We start from the raw sequence: 26,935 nt of genomic DNA, 5'->3' as shown, positions 1-26,935 counted from the left end.
GGGCTGTCAGGCAGTACGAAGCAAGTTGTGATTGTCCAAGATTGTTGTCCAGAAGGCAGCTCTAACCAGCAGCAATGGATGACTCTCATACTGAGAGTCTGCACACCCAAAACCCCATGAGACTCAGGCATGAGGACAGGGTGGCAACCTCTCATGTCAGGTGACAAGTGGTTTTCCATACAACAACCTGTTACAATATGTGAAACTGGGTGATTTCCAGGAAAGGCTGCAAGGCAAACACTGTCGCAACAAGTTGAACAAGGCAATATTTAACAGGCTTGGGGGAGAAATACGCACCGGTCAGGTTTAATTTTGGAATTGGAAGTGGCTCAGTTGGCACTGGGTGGTAAGAGAACAGAGTAAACATCCCTCTTCCTGGAGGAAGCGCCATGGTTCGTTGGCACAGTTGGAGTAACCTGTCCCAAAAAGAAAACACTATTTTAGTTTAGGTTATTTATTCGTGTCACAAGTAGGCTACATTAACACTGCAATGAAGTTCGTGTGAAAATTCCCTGTTGCCACACTCCGGCGCCTGTTCAGGTACACTGAGGGAGAATTTAGCATGGCCAATGCACCTAACCAGCACATCTTTGGACTGAGGGTGGAAACCGGAGCACCCAGAGGAAACCCACGCAGACACGAGGAGAACATGCAAACACCACATAGACAGTGACCCAAGGCCGGGAATCGAACCCAGGTCCCTGGCGCTGTGAGGCAGCACGTGCCGCCCCATATTCTATATTATATAGAACATGATGACGATATTGTGCAGACACAAGGAGACACAAAACAGCACGTCATGGTAAAATGCTTGCTTTTCAGACTAGAGGGTGATAGGCATAGATAGGCATGCATCGAGCAAAGGACACAGGAACAGAAAGAAGGCCATTCAGCCCTTCGAGCCTGTGCCATCATTCAATTGGATCTTGGCTCATGTGCATCCAACTCCAACTTGGTTTTCCAGCCTTGACCTTTTTTGGGGGGGGTCAGGCAAGGATATTCCTGAATTCGAGATTTCCAACTGATCTACCTTCAAAGATCAGAGGGAAAGCACTGAAACATTTCTCCGAAAAAGATGCACAATGTTGGGGTAAAGTATGATCCATCGTCACGATCTGTGACACAGGCTGGATCTCAAAATGGCTGCCTGATAAAGCTCGTCACTCCACAAGCGGTAGACGTGAGGCTGCGCTGAATGCAGAGGACAAGAGGAAATTCTGAAATTTCCACCAGGAATATGTTTCATTTCTGATTCAAGACGAGGTGAACAAAAGGACAGACCAGCAATTTCCTGTTTATTGGAATCCAATAAACTGCTGTACTGAGGTGTACATTATGTCAGAGCCCAGCCCAAACCACAGAAAGTAAATAGATCTATCAAAAACAAGGCTCAGATTCAATGTTTCAATTTGATTCACCCACGACGTGAGCAGTTGAACCGCCCAGAACAGGAAAGCCACAGGTTCAATCTCTGGCCCGTGTCAGATTACTGCAAGGTTTCCCACTCCTGATTTTTTATTTTATTCATGTGTGGGACACGTGTGTCGCTGGCTGGCCAGCATTTATTGCCCATCGCTCGTTGCCCTAGAAACCGAGTGGCTTGCTAGGCCGTTGCTGTGGTTCTGGAGTCACATGTAGGCCAGACCAGGTATGGACGGCAGATTTCCTTCCCTAAAGGGCATTAGTGAACCAAGTGGGTTTTCCCCGACAATCGGCAATGGTTTCATGGTCATCATTAGATTCTTAATTCCAGATTTTTTTTTTATTGAATTCAAATTCCACCAGCTGCCGTGGGGGATATGAACCCGGATCCCCAGAACCGGGAGTTTCTGGATTAATAGTCCAGCAATAATACCACGAGGCCATTGCCTTCCCTCCCACTGGAGCCTCGTGTGTGGGTGTTCGGAGAGGGCAAGGGCAAAATTGGTTATCACTGACCCACCCTCACTCCCATCCTGCGTCTCTCCCCATAGCGACTGAATCATTTGCTGCCAATATTGGCTGATCTCACACATTCAAAGAATGGTCACTTGGGAAGAACACAGGAGGGTGAAAAGGATAATGGCCCAAGCGAGGATCGAGGCCTTCAGCAAGAAAGCTAGAGAAGCCAATGAAGAGTCCGTCTTGTAGCTGTCCTCACTTATAGAATCATAGAACCCTACAGTGCAGAAGGAGGCCATTCGGCCCATCGAGTCTGCACCGACCACAATCCCACCCAAGCCCTTTCCCCATAACCCCATGCACTTACCCTAGCTAGTGCCCCTGACATTAAGGGGCAATTTAGCATGGCCAAATCTCCTAACCCGCATATCTTTGGACTGTTGGAGGAAATGGGGCACCCGGAGGAAACCCGTGCAGACTCCACAGACAGTGACCCAAGCCGGGAATCGAGCCCAGGTCCCTGGCACTGTGAGGCAGCAGTGCTAACCACTGTGCCACCGTGCCGCCCCTTACATTAAGTCTCATTCATAGAACGAAAGAACTCGTATTTGGCTGGTGTCTTTTCACAACATCAGTGACCCAAAGCCTTTTACAGCCAATCATGTCCTTTTCATAGAATCCCTACGGTACAGCTGGCCATTCAGCCCATCAACCCTGCACTGACAACAATCCCACCCAGGCCCTATCCCTGTATCCCATGTATTTACCCCGCTAATCCCCCTGACACGAAGGGGCAATTTAGCATGGCCAATCAACCTAACCCGTGCATCTTTGGACTGTGGGAGGAAACTGGAGCACCCGGAGGAAACCCACGCAGACACGGGGAGAAGGTGCAGACTCCACACAGACAGTGACCCGAGGCTGGAATTGAACCCGGGTCCTTGGTGCTATGAGGTAACAGTGCTAACCACTGTGCCGCTCTTTTGAAGTGTAGGAATTTACCCACAGCAAGCACCCACAATATGTAATCAGAGGTGGATGAGATGTTGCATATTTGCCCCTGCTCTCCACCAATTAATACCAAGGCAACTTCAATGGCCAACTAATGGGGTTCATTGTAAAGCCTCATCCGAAAGGCAGCACCTCGAAGAGTTCAGCTTTCCCTCAGTGCTACATTGAAGTGTCAAGCTAGGTTTTGTGCTCAGGTTTCTGGGGCGGGACTTGTCCTCAAGACTTTCTGGCTCAGAGGCCTGAGCTGACCCCTGCTGGATGATCACACCTTATTCTGTCAGAAAATAGTGTCTCGCACTGTTCCTTGTACTTCCAAGTTATAATCTCCCCTAAGCCTATCCACCATCTACAAGGCACAAGTGATAGAATACTCCCCACTTTCCTGGATGGGTGCAGTTCCAAAAACACTCAAGAAGCTCAACACCATCCAGGACAAAGCAGCCCCCTTGATTGGCGCCACATTTACAAACATCCACTCCCTCACCACTGACGCTCAGTTGCAGCAGTGAGTATTATCTACAAGATGCACTGCAGCAATTCGATCCTTAGACAGCACCTTCCAAACCCACGACTACTTCCATCAAGAAGGACAAGGGCAGCAGATACATGGGAACACCACCACCTGCAAGCTCCCCTCCAAGCCACTCACCATCCTGATTTGGAAACATATCGCCATTCCATCACAGTCACTGGGTCAAAGTTCTGGAATTCCCTGCCTACCGGCATTGTGGGTCAACCCACAGCACGCGGACTGCAGCGATTCAAGAAGGCAGCTCACCACCACCTTCCCAAGGGCAACCAAGAACGGGCAATAAATGCTGGCCAGCCAGTGACGCCCATGTCCCACAAATAAATTTTTTTTAAATGAATGAATCGGTCACAAAAGCCCTCATTTCACAGTGCTTTTTATATGTTCCCTCTTTCTCGAATCTTTAAGCATGACTTCCTATTGCAGCATTATAGAAGGTTGACAGCACAGAAGCGGCTCATTGAGTCTGTGCCAACTCCTTGCTCATGAAAAAACCCTTCCTGAGGAAGCAAGCAGATCACTGACTCAAAAACGCCTACAAATGTTGCTGATGAGCTAAACTCTGAGGAGAGGCTCGCAGAGATCTAGATCTTTCCATCCCCTCCCAGTGACTGAAATTCCTGTCCTCCATTGGCCATCACTCAGAGACCACCATAGAATCCCATCAGTGCAGAAAGAGGCCATTTGGCCCATTGTGTCTATACCAACTCTCCAAACGAGCATCTTACCGAGGCCCAAGCCCCAACCTATCCCCACATCCCCACGCATTTACCCCAACAATCTCCCAAAGCTACACATCTTGCCAATGCTAAAGGGCAATTTAGCATGGTCAATCCAGCCAACCTGCACATCTTTGGACTTACTCACTGAGGCAGCACGGTGGCACAGTGGTTAGCATTGCTGCCTCTACAGTGCCAGGGACCCAGGTTCGATTCCCGGCTTGGGTCACTGTCTATGCGGAGTTTGCACGCCCTCCCTGTGTCTGTGTAGGTTTCCACAGAGTGCTCAGGTTTCCTCCCGCACTCCAAAGATGTGCAGGTTAGATGGGTTGGCCAGGCTAAACTGCCCCTTAGTGTCAGGGGGATTAGCAGAGTAAACACATAGGGTTAGAGGGATAGGGCCTGTGTGGGATTGAAGGAGGCCATTCAACCCATTGGGTCTGCACCGACTCTACGACAGAGCATCGCACTCAGGCCCTATCCCCATAACCCCATGTATTTACCCTGCTAATCCCTCTAACCCACACATCCTGGGACACTAAGGAGCAATTTAGCATGGCCAATCCACCTAACCTGCACATCTTTGGATTTGATTTATTGGTCGGTGCAGGCTTGATGGGCCGAATGGCCTCCTTCTGCACTGTAGGGATTCTATGATCTGCTTGGTGAATTCTGGACATAGGCGCTATTCCCATCAAACACCACACCGGGGCTTCAATGTGCCCTCATGCCAAACTGATGGAACGGTGACAATTGCAATTCGAGTAGGCAGTGTGTAAGGCAAAGCTTGGGCGTGTTTGGTTTTGAAATGTTTCTTTACCTGTTTTCCTTCTCCTCGATGTACTCATGGTCACTCACTTCTGGCATCTGTACAACGTTAACACGGACGGGGTGCGTGCTCTGAAGCAGGCGTCGAACCTCCTGCACGCGCAGATCTTCGTTCCAGATTAAGGACATCAAATCCTGATTCATGTCATTCATTCCGTCTTCCTCCTCCTCAGCCTCGTTCCCAGAGGCTCCGTCAGATAGCAACACGTGCCCAATAGCCTGCAAAGGAGATCACATTAGCACACAGCAGTTTCTGGACATCTCGCTGAGGAAGAGCCTGCAGTCCAATCAGGGCTCACGGTCAGTAAAGGTGGCGACTATCTCAGCCTTGCTGACCAGCAAGATCCAATCGAAGGTGGGGTGGGGAGAGTGTTGCAATCGACCTCAGTGTCCGGGGTTAGGGCGGGGGATAAAGACCAAAGACCCCTACACCCCTCATCAGTTTCCAGTCCACACTGCTGGAAATGTGTACATGTCATGAAAGCATAACACCCATGTTCACTGAATCCCTACAGTGCCAAAGGAGGCCATTCGGCCCATTGGGTCTGCACCGACTCTACGACAGAGCATCCCAGTCAGGCCCTATCCCCATAACCCCATGTATTTACCCTGCTATTCCCTCTAACCACACAACCTGGGACACTAAGGAGCAAGGGGCGGCACAGTAGCACAGTGATTAACACTGCTGTTTCACAGCTCCAGGGACCAGGGTTCGATTCCCGGCTTGGGTCACTGTCTGTGTGGAGTTTGCACATTCTCCTCGTGTCTGCGTGTGTTTCCTCCGGGTGCTCCGGTTTCCTCCCACAGTCTAAAGATGTGCGGGTTAGGTTGATTGGCCCTGCTAAAATTGCCCCTTAGTGTCCTGAGATGCGTAGGTTAGAGGGATTAGCGGGTAAATGTGTAGGGATAAGGCCTGGGTGGGATTGTGGTCGGTGCAGACTCGATGGGCCAGATGGCCTCTTTCTGCACTGTAGGGTTTCTATGATTTCTAATTTAGCATGGCCAATCCACCTAACCTGCACATCTTTGGATTTGATTTATTGTGACATGTATTAACACACAGTGAAAAGTATTGTTTCTTGCCCGAGATATAGACAAAGCAGAGAAGGAAAGGAGTGATTGCAGAATGTAGTGTTACAGTCATAGCTAGGGTGTAGAGAAAGATCAACTTGATATAAGGTTATGCGGTCTCTCAGTTGCAGCCACTTTGCAAGAAATTAGATCAAATCTGACATATGTTTCACAAATTCAACATCTGACACATGCAGGAATGGCATTAATTTTTCACTAAAACTAAATTCGTAAATCAGCATTCAAAGCCTCAAGAACAAACAGCTCACATTTACAGAAAACGTTAGCCAGAGAGTGGTGAATCTGTGGAATTCATTGCCATACAAGACTGTGGAGCTCAGGTCATCGAGTGCATTTGAAAGACAGAGATAGATATGTTCCTGGTTGGTAAGGGAATCGGAGGTTATGGGGAAAAGGCAGGAGAATGGGGTTAAGAAACTTATCAGCCATGATCGAATGACGGAGCAGACTCGATGGGCTGAATGGCCTAATTCTGCTCCTATATTTTGTGGTCGAAGTCATTTTCAGCTATACAAAGCCCTGTTAGCCTTCACCTCGGCATGATGGAGCTAGCGCTGCTGCCTCACAGCGCCCAGGTCAATTCGGGTGACTGTCTGTGTGGACAGACGGCTGCTCTGGTTTCTTCCTACACTCCAAAGATGTGTTGGTTAGATGGATTGGCCATGGTAGATTGCTCCTTAGTGTCAGGAGGATTAGCAGGGTAACTAGGTGGGTTTACAGGGATAGGACCTGGGTGGGATTGTTGTTGGTGCAGGCTTGATGGGCCAAATGGCCTCCTTCTGCACTGTAGGGATTCTATGATTCTATGAACTTACAGATTTTGTCTTGTGTAGGTTTCCTTCATGTGCCTGTTTGGAAAGATCCTGACGTCCAATAAGTGAACAGGCAGCTTCAGACCAATCTGAGGAAGGTTGCTCACGGCAATGGTAAATAGCGTCCCGTATTGGGAGAGCGACCCCAAAGGGAACAGACTCCAAATCCTTCAAGGTAAATCCTGGAGAAGTAATACAACACAGGTGATGGTTACGCTGAATGCTCCTGCTTTACAATGTACAAACTATACAATAGATATCCGGATGCTAATAACATCAAAGGAAGCGACTTAGAGGTGGACAATCAGCCATGAACTGTTTGAATGGAGAAGCAAGTTCAACGGGCCGAATGGTCTACTCCTGCTCCTATATTCCCATGAGTAACTGGGGCACACACATGAATATACAAAGCCTCTTGTGGGCACTTGCATTTCCATTTGAAGCCTAACAATATTGGAGTTTTCTTTCTTGCGGGGAGATGTGAGCTACTCAGCACTTCCAATCACAGAATGGTGTAACTAGAGAGCTCAAGTGATGCTCTTACACCAGCTCACCAAGTTGCTTCCTTGCCTGATTGTGCAATAATGATCCCTATTGTGCTGAAATGGATTTCAACTCAGTAACCTGTTCCCGCTCCCCCCCCCCCCCCCCCCCACCCCACACACACAAGTCATAGCACGTCTACAGTGCAGAAGGAGGCCCTTCAGCCCATCGCGTCTGCACCAACCACAATCCCACCCAGGCCCTATTTCCGTAACCCCATAGATTTACCCTGCTAATCCCCCTGACACTCAGGTCAATTTAGCATGGCCAATCCACCTAACCCACATATCTTTGCACGGTGGGAGGAAACCGGAGCACCCGGAGGAAACCCACGCAGACACGGGGAGAACATGCAAACTCTACACAGACAGTGACCTGAATTGAACTCGGGTCCCTCGCGCTGTGAGTCAGCAGTGCCCTTCAGCCCCAAGAGCTGTATGTAACTCCCTCTTGAAGACTGACAATGTTTTGGTCTCAAGTGCTTCGTGTGGTAGTGAATCCCACAGGCTTACCACTCTATGGGTGAAGAAATTTCTCCTCATCTCAGTCCTAGTTTACCCTGGATCCTTAGACTGTGACCCCAGGTTCTGGACTCCCCTGCCATCGGGAACATCCTTCTTGCATCTACCCTGTCTAATCCTGTTAGAATTTTATAGGTTATGAGATAACCCCCTCATTCTTCTAAACTCCAGTGAATATAATCCTAACCGACTCAGTCTCTCCTCCGTGGGCGGCACGGTAGCACAGTGGTTAGCACTGCTGCTTCACAGCTCCAGGGTCCCGGGTTCGATTCCCGGCTCGGGTCACTGTCTGTGTGGAGTTTGCACATTCTCCTCGTGTCTGCGTGGGTTTCCTCCGGGTGCTCCGGTTTGCTCCCACAGTCCAAAGATGTGCGGGTTAGGTTGATTGGCCAGGTTAAAAATTGCCCCTTAGAGTCCTGGGATGTGTAGGTTAGAGGGATTAGCAGGTAAATATGTGGGGGTAGGGCCTGGGTGGGATTGTGGTCGGTGCAGACTCGATGGGCTGAATGGCCTCCTTCTGTACTGTATGGTTTCTATGATTTCTATGGTTTCTATGATTTCCTCATATGTCAGTCCTGCCAACCCAGGAATCAGTCTGGTCAGATGGTCAGGGTTGGGCTCCAAATGGCCATGGCTGGGAAGTGAATAGCAGGCAATTACAGGGAGTAAGCTCCACTCTGATTCACCCCACAGTCGGCTGGCACTCACTGTGCAGGCTCGCGTGAATACAAACCGCCTGCGAGTGTTCTATGGAGGCGCCAGGCACTAAACAAATTGGCCTGAACACCAGGAGTCCGCACTTCCAGGAGAGGAGAGGGTCAAGTTGCTTAAAAGAATAAGGAAGCTGTGAAGCAGCAAATTGTAAATGTAATTCCACATCTTAACACATGGCATTGAGGTTGAAAGTTCTATGCCAACGGACTTACTTATTTCACAATTATTGCCTGAAAAAGTGGTGGAAGCAGATTCAATTGTAACTTTCAAAAGGAAATCTGCGTGGGTTTCCTCCAGGTGCTCCGGTTTCCTCCCACAATCCAAAGCTGCGCGGGTTAGGTGGATTGGCCATGCTAAATTGACCCTTAGTGTCATGGGGATTAACAGGGTAAATTCATGGGGTTACAGGGATAGGGCCTGGGTGGGATCATTGTCGGTGCAGGCTCGATGGGCTGAATGGCCTCCTTCTGCATGTAGGGATTCCATGATTCTATGAATTGAAATTTAAACTTATAAAGAGAATGGGGCTAATTCGATACCTCTTTCCAAGAGCCAGCATAAGCACAATGGGCCGCACAACCTTCTCCAATGCTGTAGATTTCTATTTGCCCAAATTGGCTCCCAAACTCTCCCTCTGGGGAGGAGGCGGCAGAGTGGTATTGACCCAGAGACCCAGACTAATGCTTTGGAGACCTGGGTTCAAATCCCACCACGGCAGACGGCGAAATTTTAATTCAAAAATACGTCTGGAATTAAATGTCTAACAATGACCATGTTGATTGTTGTAAAACCCATCTAATTCACTAATGTCCTTTAGGGAAGGAAATCTGCCGTCCTTACTTGGTCTGGTCTATATGTGACTCCAGGCCCACTGCAATGTGGTTGACTTACAAGTGCCCTCTGAAATGGCACTTTTCAGAGGGCTAGTCAATTCAAGGACAATTCGGGATGGACAATAAATGCTGGAGCAGCCAGCAAGGCCCACATCCCATGAATGAATAAAAAAGAATGACCGTATAAGTATCCCGTGCACAATGGTGGGCTGGAGTTGTACTCTCAGGTAGATACAAAAGGTGCTGCAAGACTCAATCAGACAGCAGGCCACAATATCAAGCTTCCCTTTTCATCCTCCTTCACAAGTTGTTGTTCCAGGACCCCACCACACCTGGCTTGGTCCTGAATGTAGGAAATTAGCTGGGATTCCTCCTGAGGCCTAGGTCACCGAACTGGCAAACCACAAACCCAGAGCGATGCTTGGGGTCCCAGGTTCGAATCCCACCATAGTAAATGATGGAGGAACTGAAAAAAAAAGTTCCTCGACCTTTTGGCGAAGATAAAAATGTCAGATCAAGGCAAAAGATGCCTTTTTTTGTCAGCCTGGATCTTGTTTGTCTCTCTTGTGGGGACCATGACTGGATTCAATTTGAATTTGGTTTTTGGAGCGGGCAAGGAGATGGATTTGGGTCTGCTTGGTCCATTCTGCACATTGGTTTTGTAACTTTAAGGGAACATTCCAGAATTGTGCGAGTTAGGTTGATTAGCCATGCTAAAATTGCCCCTTAGTGTCAGGGAGATTAGCAGGGTAAATATGTGGGTTACAGGAATAGGGCCTGGGTGGGACTGTTGTCAATAGGCCGAATGGCCTCCTTCTGTACTGTAAGTATTCTATCTAAAAGTTAAAGTTTATTTATTAGTCACAAGGCTTACATTAACACTGCAACGAAGTTACTGTGAAATGCCCCTAGTCGCCACATTCCGGCGCCTGTTTAGGTCAATGCACCTAACCAGCACGTCTTTCAGAATGTGGGAGGAAGCCGGAGCACCCGGAGGAAACTCACGCAGACACGGGGAGAACGTGCAAACTCCACAAAGACAGTGACCCAAGCCGGGAATCGAACCCGGGTCCCTGGCACTGTGAAGCAGCAGTGCTAACCACTGTGATACAATGCCACCTCTTAGAACCATCTTTGATGGTTGTACGAAACCAGCTGGGCTGTACGATGTCCCGGTGTTCCAGATCAATGCGCCAGTGGTCACGCCTGGTCAGATATTTAGAAATAATACAGTGACATTTCTGTCTTGGAAGCTTACCTAGGTTTGTAAGTGAGACCACCAGCTTGGCCGCTAAGCTGGAGGACGGGGTGCATGGATTCAAACTGAGCCTGAGGAGAGAGACAGAAATATCAAAGGAAGTAAGGGCCTTGCATTAGCCAGCAGCAGAATGAAGAGAAAAACTGCAGTGTCGACAGTTTTGATGTTCGTTACCTTTTGTTGTCTTCCTCGGCTGGCTGCATCCTTTGTCCTGTTGAATTATTTAGAACATGCAGTGATTTAAAAATGACGGAATGGTTACATGAGAGGACGTCATTTTAACTTCAACCTTTCCAATTAATATTTACACCTCAGCAGGAACATTACAACACCATTCTAGATGCATGTATTTTAACAATACTTTGTGATAAGCAGAAACTGAAACATAGCATGACTTTCATTGGGACCTCTTATGAACTCAGGTGATAAAGAATGAATCATTGCGAGGGGAGAAGGCTCTCCAATAGCCAAGAGCTTAAAGTTCTCTCAGGTACATCACGTGCATCCTTCGTGAAACATGGAGCGTATCATTATTGGGGCTGCACAGTGGTTAGCACTGCTTCCTCACCGCGCAGGGACACGGGTTCAATTCCAGCCTTGGGTCACTGTCTGTGTGGAGTTTGCACATTCTCCCCGTGTCTGCGTGGGTTTCCTCCGGGTGCTCCGGTTTCCTCCCACAGTCCAAAGATGTGCGGGGTTAGGTGGATTGGCCATGCTAAATTGACCCTTAGTGTCAGGGGATTAACAGGGTAAATCTGTGGGGTTACGGGGATAGGGCCTGGCTGGGATTGTGGTCAGTGCAGATTCGATGGGCTGAATGGCCTCCTTCTGCACTGTCAGAATTCTATGATTCTATGACAAGAATGATGAGGGGTGGTCATCATACAGGTATGCGTTCTGTTAAACTTCTCAGACTCTTGTAAGTCAGCCCGATTGCTGGGTCCAGTAATTAGTCGCATTCCAAGAACTGCCACGATTTGCACACTCACTCTACGAGGCAAGATTCTACTGAACTTCCCAGGGCAGTGAGAATGTCACTGTTGTGTGACAACAACTCACTTGGACTAGTGCAAATCAATTAGCCTGTTAAACAGGAAAAAACAAGGGCAATTCACAAGGATGATGCCAAAACTGAGAGGTTATAACCATTAGGAGAGGCTGAAACAGGCGGGGCTCTTATTCTTGGAGGGGAAGAGGGCTGAGAGGTTACCTGAAAGAGCTCCTCCAGTTTATGAAAGGGTTTGTTTGGGTAGACACAGGAAAAGATAATTCCATTTGTATGAGACACAGGGAGGAGAGTCTATAAACAGATGATAGTCACAAATAAATAAGGTGGCGTAGTGTTATTGTCACTGGACTGGTAACCCAGGGAAATGCTCTCGTGATCCTGGTTCGAATCCCACCGTAGCAGATGGTGGAATTTGAACGGAATTAAAACCTGGAATTTAAAATCTAAGGATGACCACGAAGCCATTTCTGACAGTCGTAAAAACCCACCTGGTTTGCGAATGTCCTGCTGTCCTCACCTGGTCTGGACTACATGTGACTCCAGACCCACAGCAATGTGGTTGACTGTTAAATGCCCTCTGAACAAGGGCAATTAGGGAGGGATACACGAGGGAGAAATAGTCTTCTGATGTGGGCGCAATGAAGTGGAGATGGGAGGATGTTCGTGTGGAATAGAAACATCAGAAAAGATCCGATGGGCCAAATGGCCTATTTCTGATCTGTAAATTCGACACAGCATTGAGTTCTCTTCCTTCAGGGTTTGTATTCCCACCCTTAATGTTTTAGATTCTACAACTTTGATTTTGCAAAATAGACCAACACGGGGCTCCAGGAATCCACCAATGCTCCTTCAGGAAGCGCAGTGGAGAACAGGCCCCTGTCTACATCAACGGGGACGAAGTAGAAATGGTCGAGAGCTTCAAGTGTTTAGGTGTCCAGATCACCAACAATCTGTCCTGGTCCCCCCCATGCTGACATTATTGTTAAGAAAGCCCACCAACGCCTCTACTTTCTCAGAAGATTAAGGAAATTTGGCATGTCAGCTGCGACTCTCACCAACTTTTACAGATGCACCATAGAAAGCATTCTTTCCAGTTGTATCACAGCTTGGTATGGCTCCTGCTCTGCCCAAGACTGCAAGAAACTATAAAAGGTCGTGAATGTAGCCCAATCCATCATGCAAACCAGCCTCCCATTCATTGACTCTGTCTACACTTCCTGCTGCCTTGGAAAAGCAGCCAACATAATTAAGGACCCTGGACACACTCTCTTCCACCTTCTTCCGTCGGGAAAAAGATATAAAAGTCTGGAGGACCCGCACCAACCGACTCAAGAAGAGCTTCTTCCCTGCTGCCACCAGACTTTTGAATTTACCTACCTCGCACGAAGTTGATCTTTCTGTGCACCCTAGCTATGACTGTAACACTACATTCTGCACTCTCTCCTTTCCTTCTCTATGAACAGCATGCTTTGTCTGTAAAGCGTGCAAGAAACAATACTTTTCACTGTATACTAATACATGTGACAATAAATCAAATCAAAATTCTGAACTGGTTGCTTGGGAGAGTTTTCAAGAACAGCCTGGGAGATTATTTTCTCTCTCACATCCTCCAGGTTTCTGCTGTATGCATCCAATTTAGTAATTGCCCCCACAGCGATTAACTTCAAAGGATGAAGTGTACTTTCTGAGACACTGCAGCTTTAAGAGGCAGTGCCTTGGTGAATTCCATTTCTGGGCCACATTCCTTAAAGTTCTCAATGCCTTTAGCAGTGGGCGCGTTACAAATTCCCAGCCAAGCAAATTCTTTAGCTGTAGCTAAAACACAAAGCAATTTTCTGACAAGCAGCATGCCTGGCATGGTCACTGCTAGCTCTTGTGGAGATTAACTCCCATGTGTACTTCAAGCCCGAAAGCCTTGGAGTCTTCCGCTCAGCAGAAGAGCGCACCGTTTGCTGTAAGATGGGGATTAGAAGGGATTTTTAACCTGCCTGTGCTGGCTCTCTCTGCCTCCCACTAGCTCCTGTGTGGGCATTTTAGCCAATGGTTGCCAGCAGTAATAGAAGACGGAGCAAACTTGGACGCAGAATCGCTAAGCCCTTACTACACACTAAAAGGAATATTTATCCACAGACTTTGTCACAGACCTAGCGCAGAATTGTGGTGCACATCAAAAATTGTTACCATGAAAGTGGAACTTTTTCAGTGTTCTTCCCAAATAGGGCAGTAAAATGAATTTATGTTTGAAGAAAGACCAAGTACCTGCTGCGATCCTTGATAAATACATGGACGGCTCATGGGAAAGTGCCTTTTCATCACCAAGTATGTACAGTGCAAAACTCTGCAACAGAAACAAAGCAGCACAATTTAGTAAGAGAATACCAGACACCTCTCATACCCTTCAATCATTTCCTTGGCTGATACAAAAACGACTGGCCAAATGAATCATAGGATTCCCACAGTGCAAAAGGAGGTTATTTGGCCCATTGAGTCTGCACTGACTGTTAGAGCATCTTACCCAGTCTCACAACCCCGCTCTGCCCACCCTATCCCCGTAACCCTGTGCATTTACCATGGCTAATCTACCTAACCTACACATCTTGAGACACCAAAGGGCAATTTAGCATGGCCAATCCACCTTCATAGAATCATAGAATCCCTGCAGTGCAGGTGGAGGCCATTCGCCCCATCGAGGCTGTACCGACAACAATCCCACCCAGATCCCTATCCCCGTAACCCCACATATTTACCCGGCTCCCAAGCTGTGGTTCAGACAGTGTCTCTCTTACCCTGTGCCCAGGCTGCGGTTCAGACAGTGTCTCTCTTACCCTGTGCCCAGGCTGCGGTTCAGACAGTGTCTCCCTTACCCTGTGCCTAGGCTGCGGTTCAGACAGTGTCTCCCTTACCCTGTGCCCAGGCTGCGGTTCAGACAGTGTCTCCCTTACCCTGTGCCTAGGCTGCGGTTCAGACAGTGTCTCTCTTACCCTGCTGCTCCCAGGCTGTGGTTCAGACAGTGTCTCTCTTACCCTGTGCCCAGGCTGCGGTTCAGACAGTGTCTCCCTTACCCTGTGCCCAGGCTGCGGTTCAGACAGTGTCTCCCTTACCCTGCTGCTCCCAGGCTGCGGTTCAGACAGTGTCTCCCTTACCCTGTGCCCAGGCTGCGGTTCAGACAGTGTCTCCCTTACCCTGTGCCCAGGCTGCGGTTCAGACAGTGTCTCCCTTACCCTGTGCCCAGGCTGCGGTTCAGACAGTGTCTCCCTTACCCTGCTGCTCCCAGGCTGCGGTTCAGACAGTGTCTCCCTTACCCTGCTGCTCCCAGGCTGCGGTTCAGACAGTGTCTCCCTTACCCTGCTGCTCCCAGGCTGCGGTTCAGACAGTGTCTCCCTTACCCTGTGCCCAGGCTGCGGTTCAGACAGTGTCTCCCTTACCCTGCTGCTCCCAGGCTGCGGTTCAGACACTGTCTCCCTTACCCTGCTGCTCCCAGGCTGCGGTTCAGACACTGTCTCCCTTACCCTGCTGCTCCCAGGCTGCGGTTCAGACACTGTCTCCCTTACCCTGTGCCCAGGCTGCAGTTCAGGCTGCAGCAAGCAGCCGATTTCAGGGAATGGCTCCTGAGTGAAATGGGGAGCTCTGACCGACTGCTTCGCACTGAGGTGGGAAATTGTTTCCCAAAGACCTTAGAAATATCCTCCTGCTTCAAATTCTTCTCCTGCTCCCTCTACGGGCAGCTGACCCTGCTGTGTGTCACCTCTGCCCAACTTCCCTCATCATGGTGCAGTCCAAGAGGAACAGAAGCTGTCGCGTCCAGAGAGCAAGTAACATAGATAGAAACCAGAAACAGGGGTAGGCCATTCAGCCCTTCGAGCCTGCTCCAGCATTCATCTTGATCATGGCTGATCATCGAATTCAATATCCTGATCTCCCCTTCTCCCCATATCTCTTGATCCCTTTGGCCCCAAGAGCTACATCTAATTTCTTCTTGAAATCACACAACGTTTTGGCCTCAATTTGAGTGATCTGAGCAGCGCCCCAAAGTCAGAATCAAGGACTTACCATTGACTTCAGCAACTTTAAATAGCAGTAAAAATGACCAAACACTGCTACCAACTCACGGGGAAACCAATCGGCAACTAACCTGAAAGGAGGTAATCCCTCAAATTAGCACTGTGGGCGAGGGCTTCCTGTTAGTGCAGTAGTGAGAAAAACAGGCGCTTCACAATTGAACTTTGCAGCCAACATAACCGCAGTGTCTGATCCCTGGCAAATCTTCCCTGCATCATCTCCAAGGCCTTGACAGGGGGTTAGGATGGAGATGTACCACAGGGGAGAGGATGAGAAAGAGCATTCAAGGCCTTGGCTGCTGACAGTCTAAAGCAAAACATAATGCACTTACAAAAGATTATTTTACTGAACCCATTGAATGCACTGAAGGCCAATACATTTAACTTGATACCTTTATTCACAGATCCAACCTTCAGGTTAGAAACTGTTTTCTGTGATTATTAGGGGGTTTTGGTGGATAACATTGGGATGAACCCAAACTGTTTGTTCAGGAGGAGTGCAATCTGGAGCAGCGGGGTGGCACAGTGGTTAGCACTGTTGCCTCACAGTGCCAGGGACCCGGGTTCGATTTCCGGCTTGGGTCACTGGCTGTGTGGAGTCTGCACATTCTCCGCGTGGGTTTCCTCCGGGTACTCCGGTTTCCTTACAGTCCGAAGATGTGCGGGATAGGTGGATTGGCCATGCTAAATTGCCCCCAGAGTCAGGGGGACTAGCATGGGGTTATAGGGATAGGGCCAGGGTGGGATTGTGGTCGGTGCAGACTTGATGGGCCGAATGGCCTCCTTCTGCACTGTAGGATTATATGACTCTTTGGTTGCTTATGGTCCGCTGGGAAATGTTGATATACCAACTACCACTCATGCTTTCAGGGGCTTTGCCAAGGGTACAAAATGTACATCAGAGGGGCATCACCAATGCAGAAAAATTAACATAACAACTAGAAGCAGGAGTAGGCCATCTGGCCCCTCGAGCCTGCTCCGCCATTCAATAAGATCATGGCTGATCTTTTTGTGGACTGAGCTCCACTTACCCGCCCGCTCACCATAACTCTTAATTCCTTTACTGTTCAAAAATTTATCTATCCTTGCCTTAAAAACATTCAATGAGGTAGCCTCAACTGCTTCACTGGGCAGGGAATTCCACAGATTCACAACCCTTTGTGTGAAGAAGTTCCTCCTCAACTCAGTCCTAAATCTGCTCCCCCTTATTTTGAGGCCATGCCCCCTAGTTCTAATTTCACCCGCCAGTGGAAACAACTTCCCTGCTTCTATCTTATCTATTCCCTTTATAACCTTATATGTTTCTATAAGATCTCCCCTTATTCTTGAAAATTGAAACGTGAATCAAAAGTGAGACCCTTGAGAAACAGAAAGCCCAAAAGAGAAAATCAGCGTTTTCAGGTGTTTTATGAAGGCAGACAACACAGGAAACATGCGACAAGTAGGACAGCATCTGTGAAAAGACAGTTCAGTAATTTCAGGCAGTGTATCTTTCAGAATTGTTCTGAAACATCACCAACATGTAACGTTAATCATACAGTGCAGAAGGGGCCCTTCAGCCCATCAAGTCTGCACCAACTCTCTGACAGAGTATCTTATCAAGGTCCTCTCTCCATAACCCTACATTTTTACCCTGGTTAATCCACCTAACCTACACACCTTGGGACAAAGAACAAAGAAAATTACAGCACAGGAATTGGCCCTTCGGCCCCTCAAGCCTGCACCGACCATGCTGCCCGACTGAACTAAAGCCCCCTACCCTTCTGGGGACCATATCCCTCTATTCCCATCCTATTCATGTATTTGTCAAGACATCCCTTAAAAGTCTCTATCGTATCTGCTTCCACTACCTCCCCTGGCAGCAAGTTCCAGGCACCCACCACCCTCTGTGTAAAAAACCTGCCTTGTACATCTCCTTTAAACCTTGCCCCTCACACCTTAAACCTGTGCCCCCTAGTAATTGACTCTTCCACCCTGGGAAAAAGCTTCTGACTATCCACTCTGTCCTTGCCCCTCGTAATCTTGTAGACTTCTATCAGGTCGTCCCTCAACCTCCTTCGTTGCAGTGAGAATAAGCCAAGTTACTCCTACCTCGGTTTGTTCTCATTAAGGGACAATTTAACATGGCCAATCCACCGAACCTGCACATCTTTGGACTGTGGGAGGAAACCGGAGCACCCGGAGGAAACCCACGCAGACACGGGGAGAATGTGCAGACTCTGCTTCTTCTCTTTGTCGGTGCTGACAGACGTGCTGCAGTTTTTCATTATTTTCGGTTTCCATTCAGTTACAGGTAAAATCAGACAACCACAGTCGACATTAAAAGGCAATGGAGAAGTTTCATTTTCCATTGGTCTTAATCAGACAAAATATTTTCAAAAGGAATCTATGGTTTCCAAAGGGGGGTCAGAGGGTGAGCTGCAGGGCTGCTCAGGAGTGTGAGCATGCATTATGTGAACATAACAGCATAACTCGGAGCAGGAATCGGCCATCTGTTTACTCGGATGCTCCCGGGACTTGATGGTTTGAGTTATAAGGAGAGGCAATTTTTTTCACACAGAGGGTGGTGAGTGTCTGGAACAAGCTGCCAGAGGTAGTAGTAGAGGCGGGTACAATTTTATCTTTTAAAAAGCATTGAGGCAATGTATTCGGTTCGCTTCAAATCTATTTTTGACTGCTTTCAGACGGAAGTCAGTTTTTAAATAAGTTAAAACCACTCTGACTCCCTGAAGTAAGTTTAAGAAGGCTGTTTACAAGCTTTACCTTGACCCACACCTTCATAGTTTCTGATGCTTTAAACCAAATATTATGAAAGATGGACTGACGTTATTTCCTTCAAATCGGGGCACAGGACTATGCTTTACACAGCTGATAGTGACACCATACTGGGACACACATTTTAGCCTGTAAGGTGCGTGAAATTATCTACAGATATCAACAAACTATGGGCAAGCACTGCCACATTATTCTGCCAGCATCTACCCCCGTCAAAACTAATCAAATTATTAATTTTAGTCACATCTCCAGGGACCAGGCCGATATGAAATGTGTCTTTGCTATTAAAGTTTCTCTCCTTCCAAAAACGTCAAGATTGGAGTTTTCACACAAAATAGCAACCTGTACCCCAGTCACACTGAACCTCACCCTGTACCCCAGTCACACTGAACCTCACCCTGTACCCCAGTCACACTGAACCTCACCCTGTACCTCAGTCACACTGAACCTCACCCTGTACCCCAGTCACACTGAACCTCACCCTGTACCCCAGTCACACAGAACCTCACCCTGTACCTCAGTCACACTGAACCTCACCCTGTATCCCAGTCACACTGAACCTCACCCTGTATCCCAGTCACACTGAACCTCACCCTGTATCCCAGTCACACTGAACCTCACCCTGTACCCCAGTCACACAGAACCTCACCCTGTACCTCAGTCACACTGAACCTCACCCTGTACCCCAGTCACACTGAACCTCACCCTGTACCCCTGTCACACTGAACCTCACCCTGTATCCCAGTCACACAGAACCTCACCCTGTACCCCAGTCACACTGAACCTCACCCTGTACCCCAGTCACACTGAACCTCACCCTGTACCCCTGTCACACTGAACCTCACCCTGTATCCCAGTCACACAGAACCTCACCCTGTACCCCAGTCACACTGAACCTCACCCTGTACCCCAGTCACACTGAACCTCACCCTGTACCCCAGTCACACTGAACCTCACCCTGTACCCCAGTCACACTGATCTTACCCTGTATCCCAGTCACACTGAACCTCACCCGGTATCCCAGTCACACTGATCTTACCCTGTATCCCAGTCACACTGAACCTCACCCTGTATCCCAGTCACACTGATCTTACCCTGTATCCCAGTCACACAGAACCTCACCCTGTACCCCAGTCACACTGAACCTCACCCTGTATCCCAGTCACACAGAACCTCACCCTGTAGCCCAGTCACACTGAACCTCACCCTGTATCCCAGTCACACTGAACCTCACCCTGTACCCCAGTCACACAGAACCTCACCCTGTAGCCCAGTCACACTGATCTTACCCTGTATCCCAGTCACACTGATCTTACCCTGTATCCCAGTCACACAGAACCTCACCCTGTATCCCAGTCACACTGAACCTCACCCTGTACCCCAGTCACACTGAACCTCACCCTGTATCCCAGTCACACAGAACCTCACCCTGTATCCCAGTCACACTGAACCTCACCCTGTATCCCAGTCACACAGAACCTCACCCTGTACCCCAGTCACACTGAACCTCACCCTGTACCCCAGTCACACTGAACCTCACCCTGTACCCCAGTCACACTGATCTTACCCTGTATCCCAGTCACACAGAACCTCACCCTGTACCCCAGTCACACTGATCTTACCCTGTATCCCAGTCACACTGATCTTACCCTGTATCCCAGTCACACAGAACCTCACCCTGTATCCCAGTCACACTGAACCTCACCCTGTATCCCAGTCACACAGAACCTCACCCTGTACCCCAGTCACACTGATCTTACCCTGTATCCCAGTCACACTGAACCTCACCCTGTACCCCAGTCACACTGATCTTACCCTGTATCCCAGTCACACTGATCTTACCCTGTATCCCAGTCACACAGAACCTCACCCTGTATCCCAGTCACACTGAACCTCACCCTGTACCCCAGTCACACAGAACCTCACCCTGTACCCCAGTCACACTGATCTTACCCTGTATCCCAGTCACACAGAACCTCACCCTGTATCCCAGTCACACTGAACCTCACCCTGTATCCCAGTCACACTGAACCTCACCCTGTACCCCAGTCACACAGAACCTCACCCTGTACCCCAGTCACACTGATCTTACCCTGTATCCCAGTCACACAGAACCTCACCCTGTACCCCAGTCACACTGAACCTCACCCTGTACCCCAGTCACACTGAACCTCACCCTGTATCCCAGTCACACTGAACCTCACCCTGTACCCCAGTCACACTGAACCTCACCCTGTATCCCAGTCACACTGAACCTCACCCTGTACCCCAGTCACACTGAACCTCACCCTGTATCCCAGTCACACTGAACCTCACCCTGTACCCCAGTCACACTGAACCTCACCCTGTATCCCAGTCACACTGAACCTCACCCTGTATCCCAGTCACACTGAACCTCACCCTGTACCCAGTCACACTGAACCTCACCCTGTACCCCAGTCACACTGAACCTCACCCTGTACCCCAGTCACACTGAACCTCACCCTGTACCCCAGTCACACTGAACCTCACCCTGTAGCCCAGTCACACTGAACCTCACCCTGTATCCCAGTCACACAGAACCTCACCCTGTACCCCAGTCACACTGAACCTCACCCTGTATCCCAGTCACACAGAACCTCACCCTGTATCCCAGTCACACAGAACCTCACCCTGTACCCCAGTCACACTGAACCTCACCCTGTACCCCAGTCACACTGATCCTCACCCTGTATCACAGTCACATTGAACCTCACCCTGTACCCCAGTCACACTGAACCTCACCCTGTACCCCAGTCACACTGAACCTCACCCTGTATCCCAGTCACACTGAACCTCACCCTGTATCCCAGTCACACAGAACCTCACCCTGTATCCCAGTCACACTGAACCTCACCCTGTACCTTGCCCCACAGAACCTTAGAAAACATGGTTGACAATCAATGGATTTTTGTACTGAAACTGCTGTACCATCCCTAATTTCACGACTCCTTATTAGTCAGGAAAACATTACAGCAAGGAAGATTTCAACAATGCATTGAACATTTTAGTCAATTTGTTAGTATATCTAAAAAATTAATAGAATACAGACTTGCTGAAGGAATTGACAGTTTAAGGGCAATATACAATCTGCAAGAACGCCATTGCAAAAACCTCTCAACATTCCCCTTTCGAGAAATATAGAGCAGAAGGATAGAAAGGTGACTCACCTGCACTATTAATTTGGTTCTTTCACAGATGCCAGGCAGGTAAGGGAAAGGGGCCATCATATCACCATTCAGGCAGGAACTCAGCCATTGGTAGATGCTTGGCGGTTCAGCAGTCAGGAAAGGCGGTTGGTGCATGAGCCTCGTTTGTGCTGTGTTGATGTAGCGAGGTTTTAATATCTTAATCGCTTCATAAATGTCCGACAGTTCAGATTGCTAATTAGTTTCCTTTTAAACTCAGCTGCTGGCGACAATTGCAGAATTCAGCATACTTAAATTCATTGTCAAAAATAAACTTTTTCTTAATATTCGCATTGAGTACCTGCTTAGTGAATAATTACTCTTACTCTCGGTTCCTTTAGCTGGAGCTCCCCCACTTGTGGGCAACTGGATTGCCCCACGCGATGCCAAATCCTAGTGCCTAGGAAGATTCGAGTCAGGGCCGTTACACGATCTCACCCAAGGCTAGGTGAGCTAAGCTAATCTAAACTTGCAATCAAGTATCATCATCAAATAGACACAGGTTTCCACAATATCAATAGACATGCTCAGTTGCTGCAAAAATCCCCTAATCGCCACACTCTGGCGCCTGTTCGGGTACACTGAGGGAGATTTAGCATGGCCAATGCATCTAACCAGCACGTCTTTCGGACTGTGGGAGGAAACTGGAGCACCCGGAGGAAACCCACGCAGATGCAGGGAGAACGTGCAAACTCCACACAGACAGTGACCCAAGCCGGGCATTGAATCCGGGTCCCTGACGCTGTAAGGCAGCAGTGCTGACCACTCAACTCGGTCATGGCGGATCTACTATCTCAGATATCTTTTTGCACCACCCCGGAATCGCTTGCTACCTTTAATATCTAGAAATCTATTGACGTCTTCCTTGGACACACTCAACGACGGAGCCTCCACAGCTCTCTGGTGTGGAAAATTCTGAAGATTCATTGCCCTCTGACTGAAGAAATTCCTTCTCATCTTAATCCTAAATGGCCTACCTCTTATTCTGAGACCATGTCCCCTGGTTCTAGAACCCACCAGCCAGGGGGGCATCCTTCCTCCATCTACCCTGTCAAGCGCTGTAAGAATTGTATGCTTTTTAATTACATCACTTCTCATTCTTCTAAACGTTACGGACGATCGGACCAGTCTCCTCAATCTCTCCTCACGGAACAACCCCAGGAATCAGTCTGGTCATGCCATGAGCTATTTTCTGATTTAACTGAAAAATAGCACTTCCAATAGTACAGCACTCCTTGAATACTGAATTCAAGCATGTAATGTCCTGACTATGTTAGGGGCAGTCGGTTTTAAACAAACAGAAAAGGTGTGATGTGCACATGTAGATTCAGACTGACAATGAATATATTTGAGGAGGTATTCTCTGCACAGAGTACAAACTGAAAATAAAACAGCAACCTGTGCAACACCCAAATGACATCACTATAAAATCATGTGACCAGCTTTTAAAGCAATCTTGCAACCATCTAAATATATAACGAAATGTTAGCCTAGATTATGTACTCAAGTCCCTGAAATGGGTCATGAATCAGGATGTTTTGATTAGAGGACTATATTTCCTCTGTGCGCTTCAGGATCCCTTCATCAGGCTCAAAGGAGTACATCATTGAGTGTCTTTAAGACAGAGATAAATAGGTTCTTGATCAATAAAGAGATCAAGGGTCACGGGGAGAAGGCAGGAAAATGGGGATGAAATCATATCAGCCATGATTGAATGGCGGAGCAGACTCGATGGGCTGAATGGCCTGATTCTGCTCCTATATTTTATGGTCTTATATCTTTCCCCTTCCTTCCCATTTACATTATTTGCACATTGTTCTTGCTTTACAGTTCAATTTCCCTTGCGGTCCCATCCCTTTCTGACCAACCTGCGGTCCTGCTTTTATAAGGATCATTGAGTCATATGGACCAGGAGGAGGCCCTTTGGCCCATCAAGTTCACGTGGCTAACCGCAGAGCAAGCCCGTTTGCTGTTTCTTACACTTTAAATCCCTGAATTTACATCGTCAAGTACATCACATGACCATAAGAAATAGGAGCAGAATTTGGTCATTTGGCCCACCAAGTCTGTACCGCCATTCAATCATGGCTGGGAAATTTCTCAACTCCATTCTCTTGCCTTTTCCCCGTAACCTTTGATCCCCTTACTAATCGGCGGCACGGTAGCACAGTGGTTAGCACTGCTGCTTCACAGCTCCAGGGTCCCGGGTTCGATTCCCGGCTCGGGTCACTGTCTGTGTGGAGTTTGCACATTCTCCTCGTGTCTGCGTGGGTTTCCTCCGGGTGCTCCGGTTTCCTCCCACAGTCCAAAGATGTGCGGGTTAGGTTGACTGGCCAGGTTAAAAAATTGCCCCTTAGAGTCTTGGGATGTGTCGGTTAGAGGGATTAGCGGGTAAAATATGTGGGGGTAGGGCCTGGGTGGGATTGTGGTCGGTGCAGACTCGATGGGCCGAATGGCCTCCTTCTGCACTGTAGGGTTTCTATGATTTCTATGATAATCAAGAACCTATCTATCTCTGTCTTAAATATACTCAATGACCTGGCCTCCACAACCTTCCGTGGCAATGAATTCCACAGATTCACCACCCTCTGGCATTGAAGAAATTCCTCCTCATCTCGGTTCCAAAGGGTCGTCCCTTTACTCTGAGGCTGTGCCCTCGGATCCTGGTCTCTCCTACTAATGGAAGCATCTTCCCCACATCCACTCTATCCAGGCCTTTCAGTATTCTGTAAGTCTCAATGAGATATGACCCGTTACTCTTTCCTCATTCTCTGTGGTCGAAGCCTGAAGAATCTTTCATAGTCATACCCACGAATCTAGCACCAGGACAAAGACAATTTTAACTGTACAAACGAAATTCCCCATTTTAGCCAGTATGAGAAGCAGTCTTACCTTGATCAATTTTACAAGTTTGTTTCAAGGCCTTCACCAAGCAAGGGTAGTCCCTCCAATAAGAATCCATGTACATGTCCAGCTTCAAATCTCTGTCAGATGAAACAACCCAAATTATGGAAGAACTTTCAATGAGTTACATCAGACTGCCTATCAAATAAAGAGCTTGGTTTATAAATAGTCATTTGGTAGTATGGATCTTGAGTATCGCTGAAAAAAAAGGGACATGTCGAAGTTTTTCATCTTGCACTCAGCAGGATATTCACAAGAATACCAATTGTAAAGGGAACCATTTATACTGCGGTACTGCAGTGAGCAACAAGGACGAACCCTGTCATATATATCATGCGGCGGCTCATCACTCTTACACAACTTCAACAAACATTTGTTTTTAGCTAATTTTCGAGCAAGGCTGTCCGGTCCTGCTGAGTGGCAAGTCCAATGGATACAAATTTAGACCCATCATTAAGAATGGCAGCATCAACCTATGCCCGAGACACATAAAGTGATGTCCTTTTAGCTCGCCATATTTGCATAGACTGGAAGCTACATATATTAATACACAGGGCCCTGTTTTTTGCAGACAGCAAGAACATGGACACACATTGTGCTTGTTTCAACTAAACAAAATTAGCGATAGCCATTCACTGGCTCATTCCTCAGGCCAATGCCTTGACTCAGAGTCAAGCTACCTGGTTTAAATTCTCAAACAGTGTTTGGAAGTTAACTATCAGTCACCATCAACTAGTGTATTCTCCATGGCAATATCTCTACCAGAGTTCATTTGCCAAACAGTCAGCACTCTCTTCTCATATAGTATAAGGTTGTTGTTTCCCCTGACATCGGTATTCTTGTGATTGTCCTGATGAGTGCAAGATGAAAAGCTTCAACCAAATGTCTTTTCTCAGCAATATTCAAGTTCTGTACAACCAAACCACTATTAATTTATACTATTTGAGAAAACAGTGCGGATTGGTTGGCAAGTGAAGTGATTAGTAGAGGCATTGCACCAGTTAACTGATGACTGACAGTTAACTGCCAAGCTTTGTTTAAATTCTAACCAGAATGTTTTGAATTCCCCAGGGCAATGCTCTAACCAGAGCCATCCTGCCTGGTGCAATCTCCATGACAAAGCCTCTACCAATCAAAGTCCACTTGACTTTGGTACCAATGACATAGGTAAGAGAAGGGACGGGGATTTAAAGCAGGAATTTCTGGAGCTGGGCTGGAAGCTGAGAGCCAAGACGAAACATGTGGTCATCTCTGGTACGTTGCCGGTACCACGTGATAGCGAGTTGAGGAACAGGGAGAGAGTGCAGTTAAATATGTGGTTGCAGGGATGGTGTAGGAGGGAGGGTTTCAGATACGTGGATAATTGGAACACGTTCTGGGGAAGGTGGGACCTGTACAAACAGGACGGGGTGCACCTGAACCAGAGGGGCACCAATATCCTCGGAGGGAAATTTGTTACGGCTCTTCAGGGGGGTTTAAACTAATTTGTCAGGGGAGTGGGAAAGGGAGTTGTAGTCCAGAAGTCAGTGAGGGTGGTGAGGTATTGGGGAAGGTATCAGGGTCAAGGGTGGGTACTGGTAGACAGGAAGGTGGGTTGAAGTGTGTCTACTTCAATGCAAGGAGCATCCGGAACAAGGTAGATGAACTTGGGGCGTGGATTGGTACTTGGGACTACGATGTTGTGGCCATTACGGAGACGTGGGTAGAACAAGGACAGGAATGGTTGTTGGACGTTCCGGGGTATAGATGTTTCACTAAGTGTAGGGAAGCTGGTAAAAGAGGTGGAGGAGTGGCATTGTTAATCAAGGATAGTTTAACGGCTGCGGAAAGGCACTTCGTGGGGGATCTGCACACTGAGGTAATATGGGCTGAAGTTAGAAATAGGAAAGGAGCGGTCACGTTGCTAGGAGTTTACTATAGGCCCCCAAATAGTAATAGAGATGTGGAGGAAGAAATTGCTAAGCAGATTATGGATATGTGTGGGGGTCACAGGGTAGTTGTCATGGGGGACTTTAACTTTCCAAATATTGATTGGAACCTTTGTAGGTCAAATAGTTTGGATGGGGCAGTTTTTGTGCAGTGTGTGCGGGAGGGTTTCCTGACACAATATGTGGATGGGCCGACTAGAGGTGAGGCCACATTGGATTTGGTACTGGGAAATGAACCGGGCCAAGCGTTAGATTTGGTTGTGGGAGAGCAATTTGGAGATAGTGACCACAATTCGGTGTCTTTTGTTATTGCA

At 48.1% G+C, this 26,935-nt stretch overlaps 1 protein-coding gene across 2 annotated transcripts in view; it reads right to left on the bottom strand.

The window, feature by feature from the left end:
- anapc1 (anaphase promoting complex subunit 1) overlaps positions 1–26,935 on the bottom strand; it is a 248,134-nt gene that overhangs the window by 143,911 nt on the left and 77,288 nt on the right. For both annotated transcript variants that reach the window (XM_078212275.1, XM_078212276.1), the window contains exons 20-27: positions 24,682–24,773; positions 21,772–21,920; positions 14,010–14,088; positions 10,916–10,952; positions 10,742–10,812; positions 6,876–7,054; positions 4,961–5,187; positions 298–416 (exon numbers count right to left, since the gene is read on the bottom strand). In XM_078212275.1, coding sequence (XP_078068401.1) covers positions 298–416; positions 4,961–5,187; positions 6,876–7,054; positions 10,742–10,812; positions 10,916–10,952; positions 14,010–14,088; positions 21,772–21,920; positions 24,682–24,773 — 953 coding nt within the window. The remainder of the gene's footprint in view (positions 1–297; positions 417–4,960; positions 5,188–6,875; positions 7,055–10,741; positions 10,813–10,915; positions 10,953–14,009; positions 14,089–21,771; positions 21,921–24,681; positions 24,774–26,935) is intronic.

Source organism: Mustelus asterias, chromosome 5 (assembly GCF_964213995.1).
Source record: "Mustelus asterias chromosome 5, sMusAst1.hap1.1, whole genome shotgun sequence".
In the NCBI taxonomy this organism is placed as follows: Eukaryota; Metazoa; Chordata; class Chondrichthyes; order Carcharhiniformes; family Triakidae; genus Mustelus; species Mustelus asterias.
This window is presented reverse-complemented; position numbering and strand designations above follow the sequence as displayed.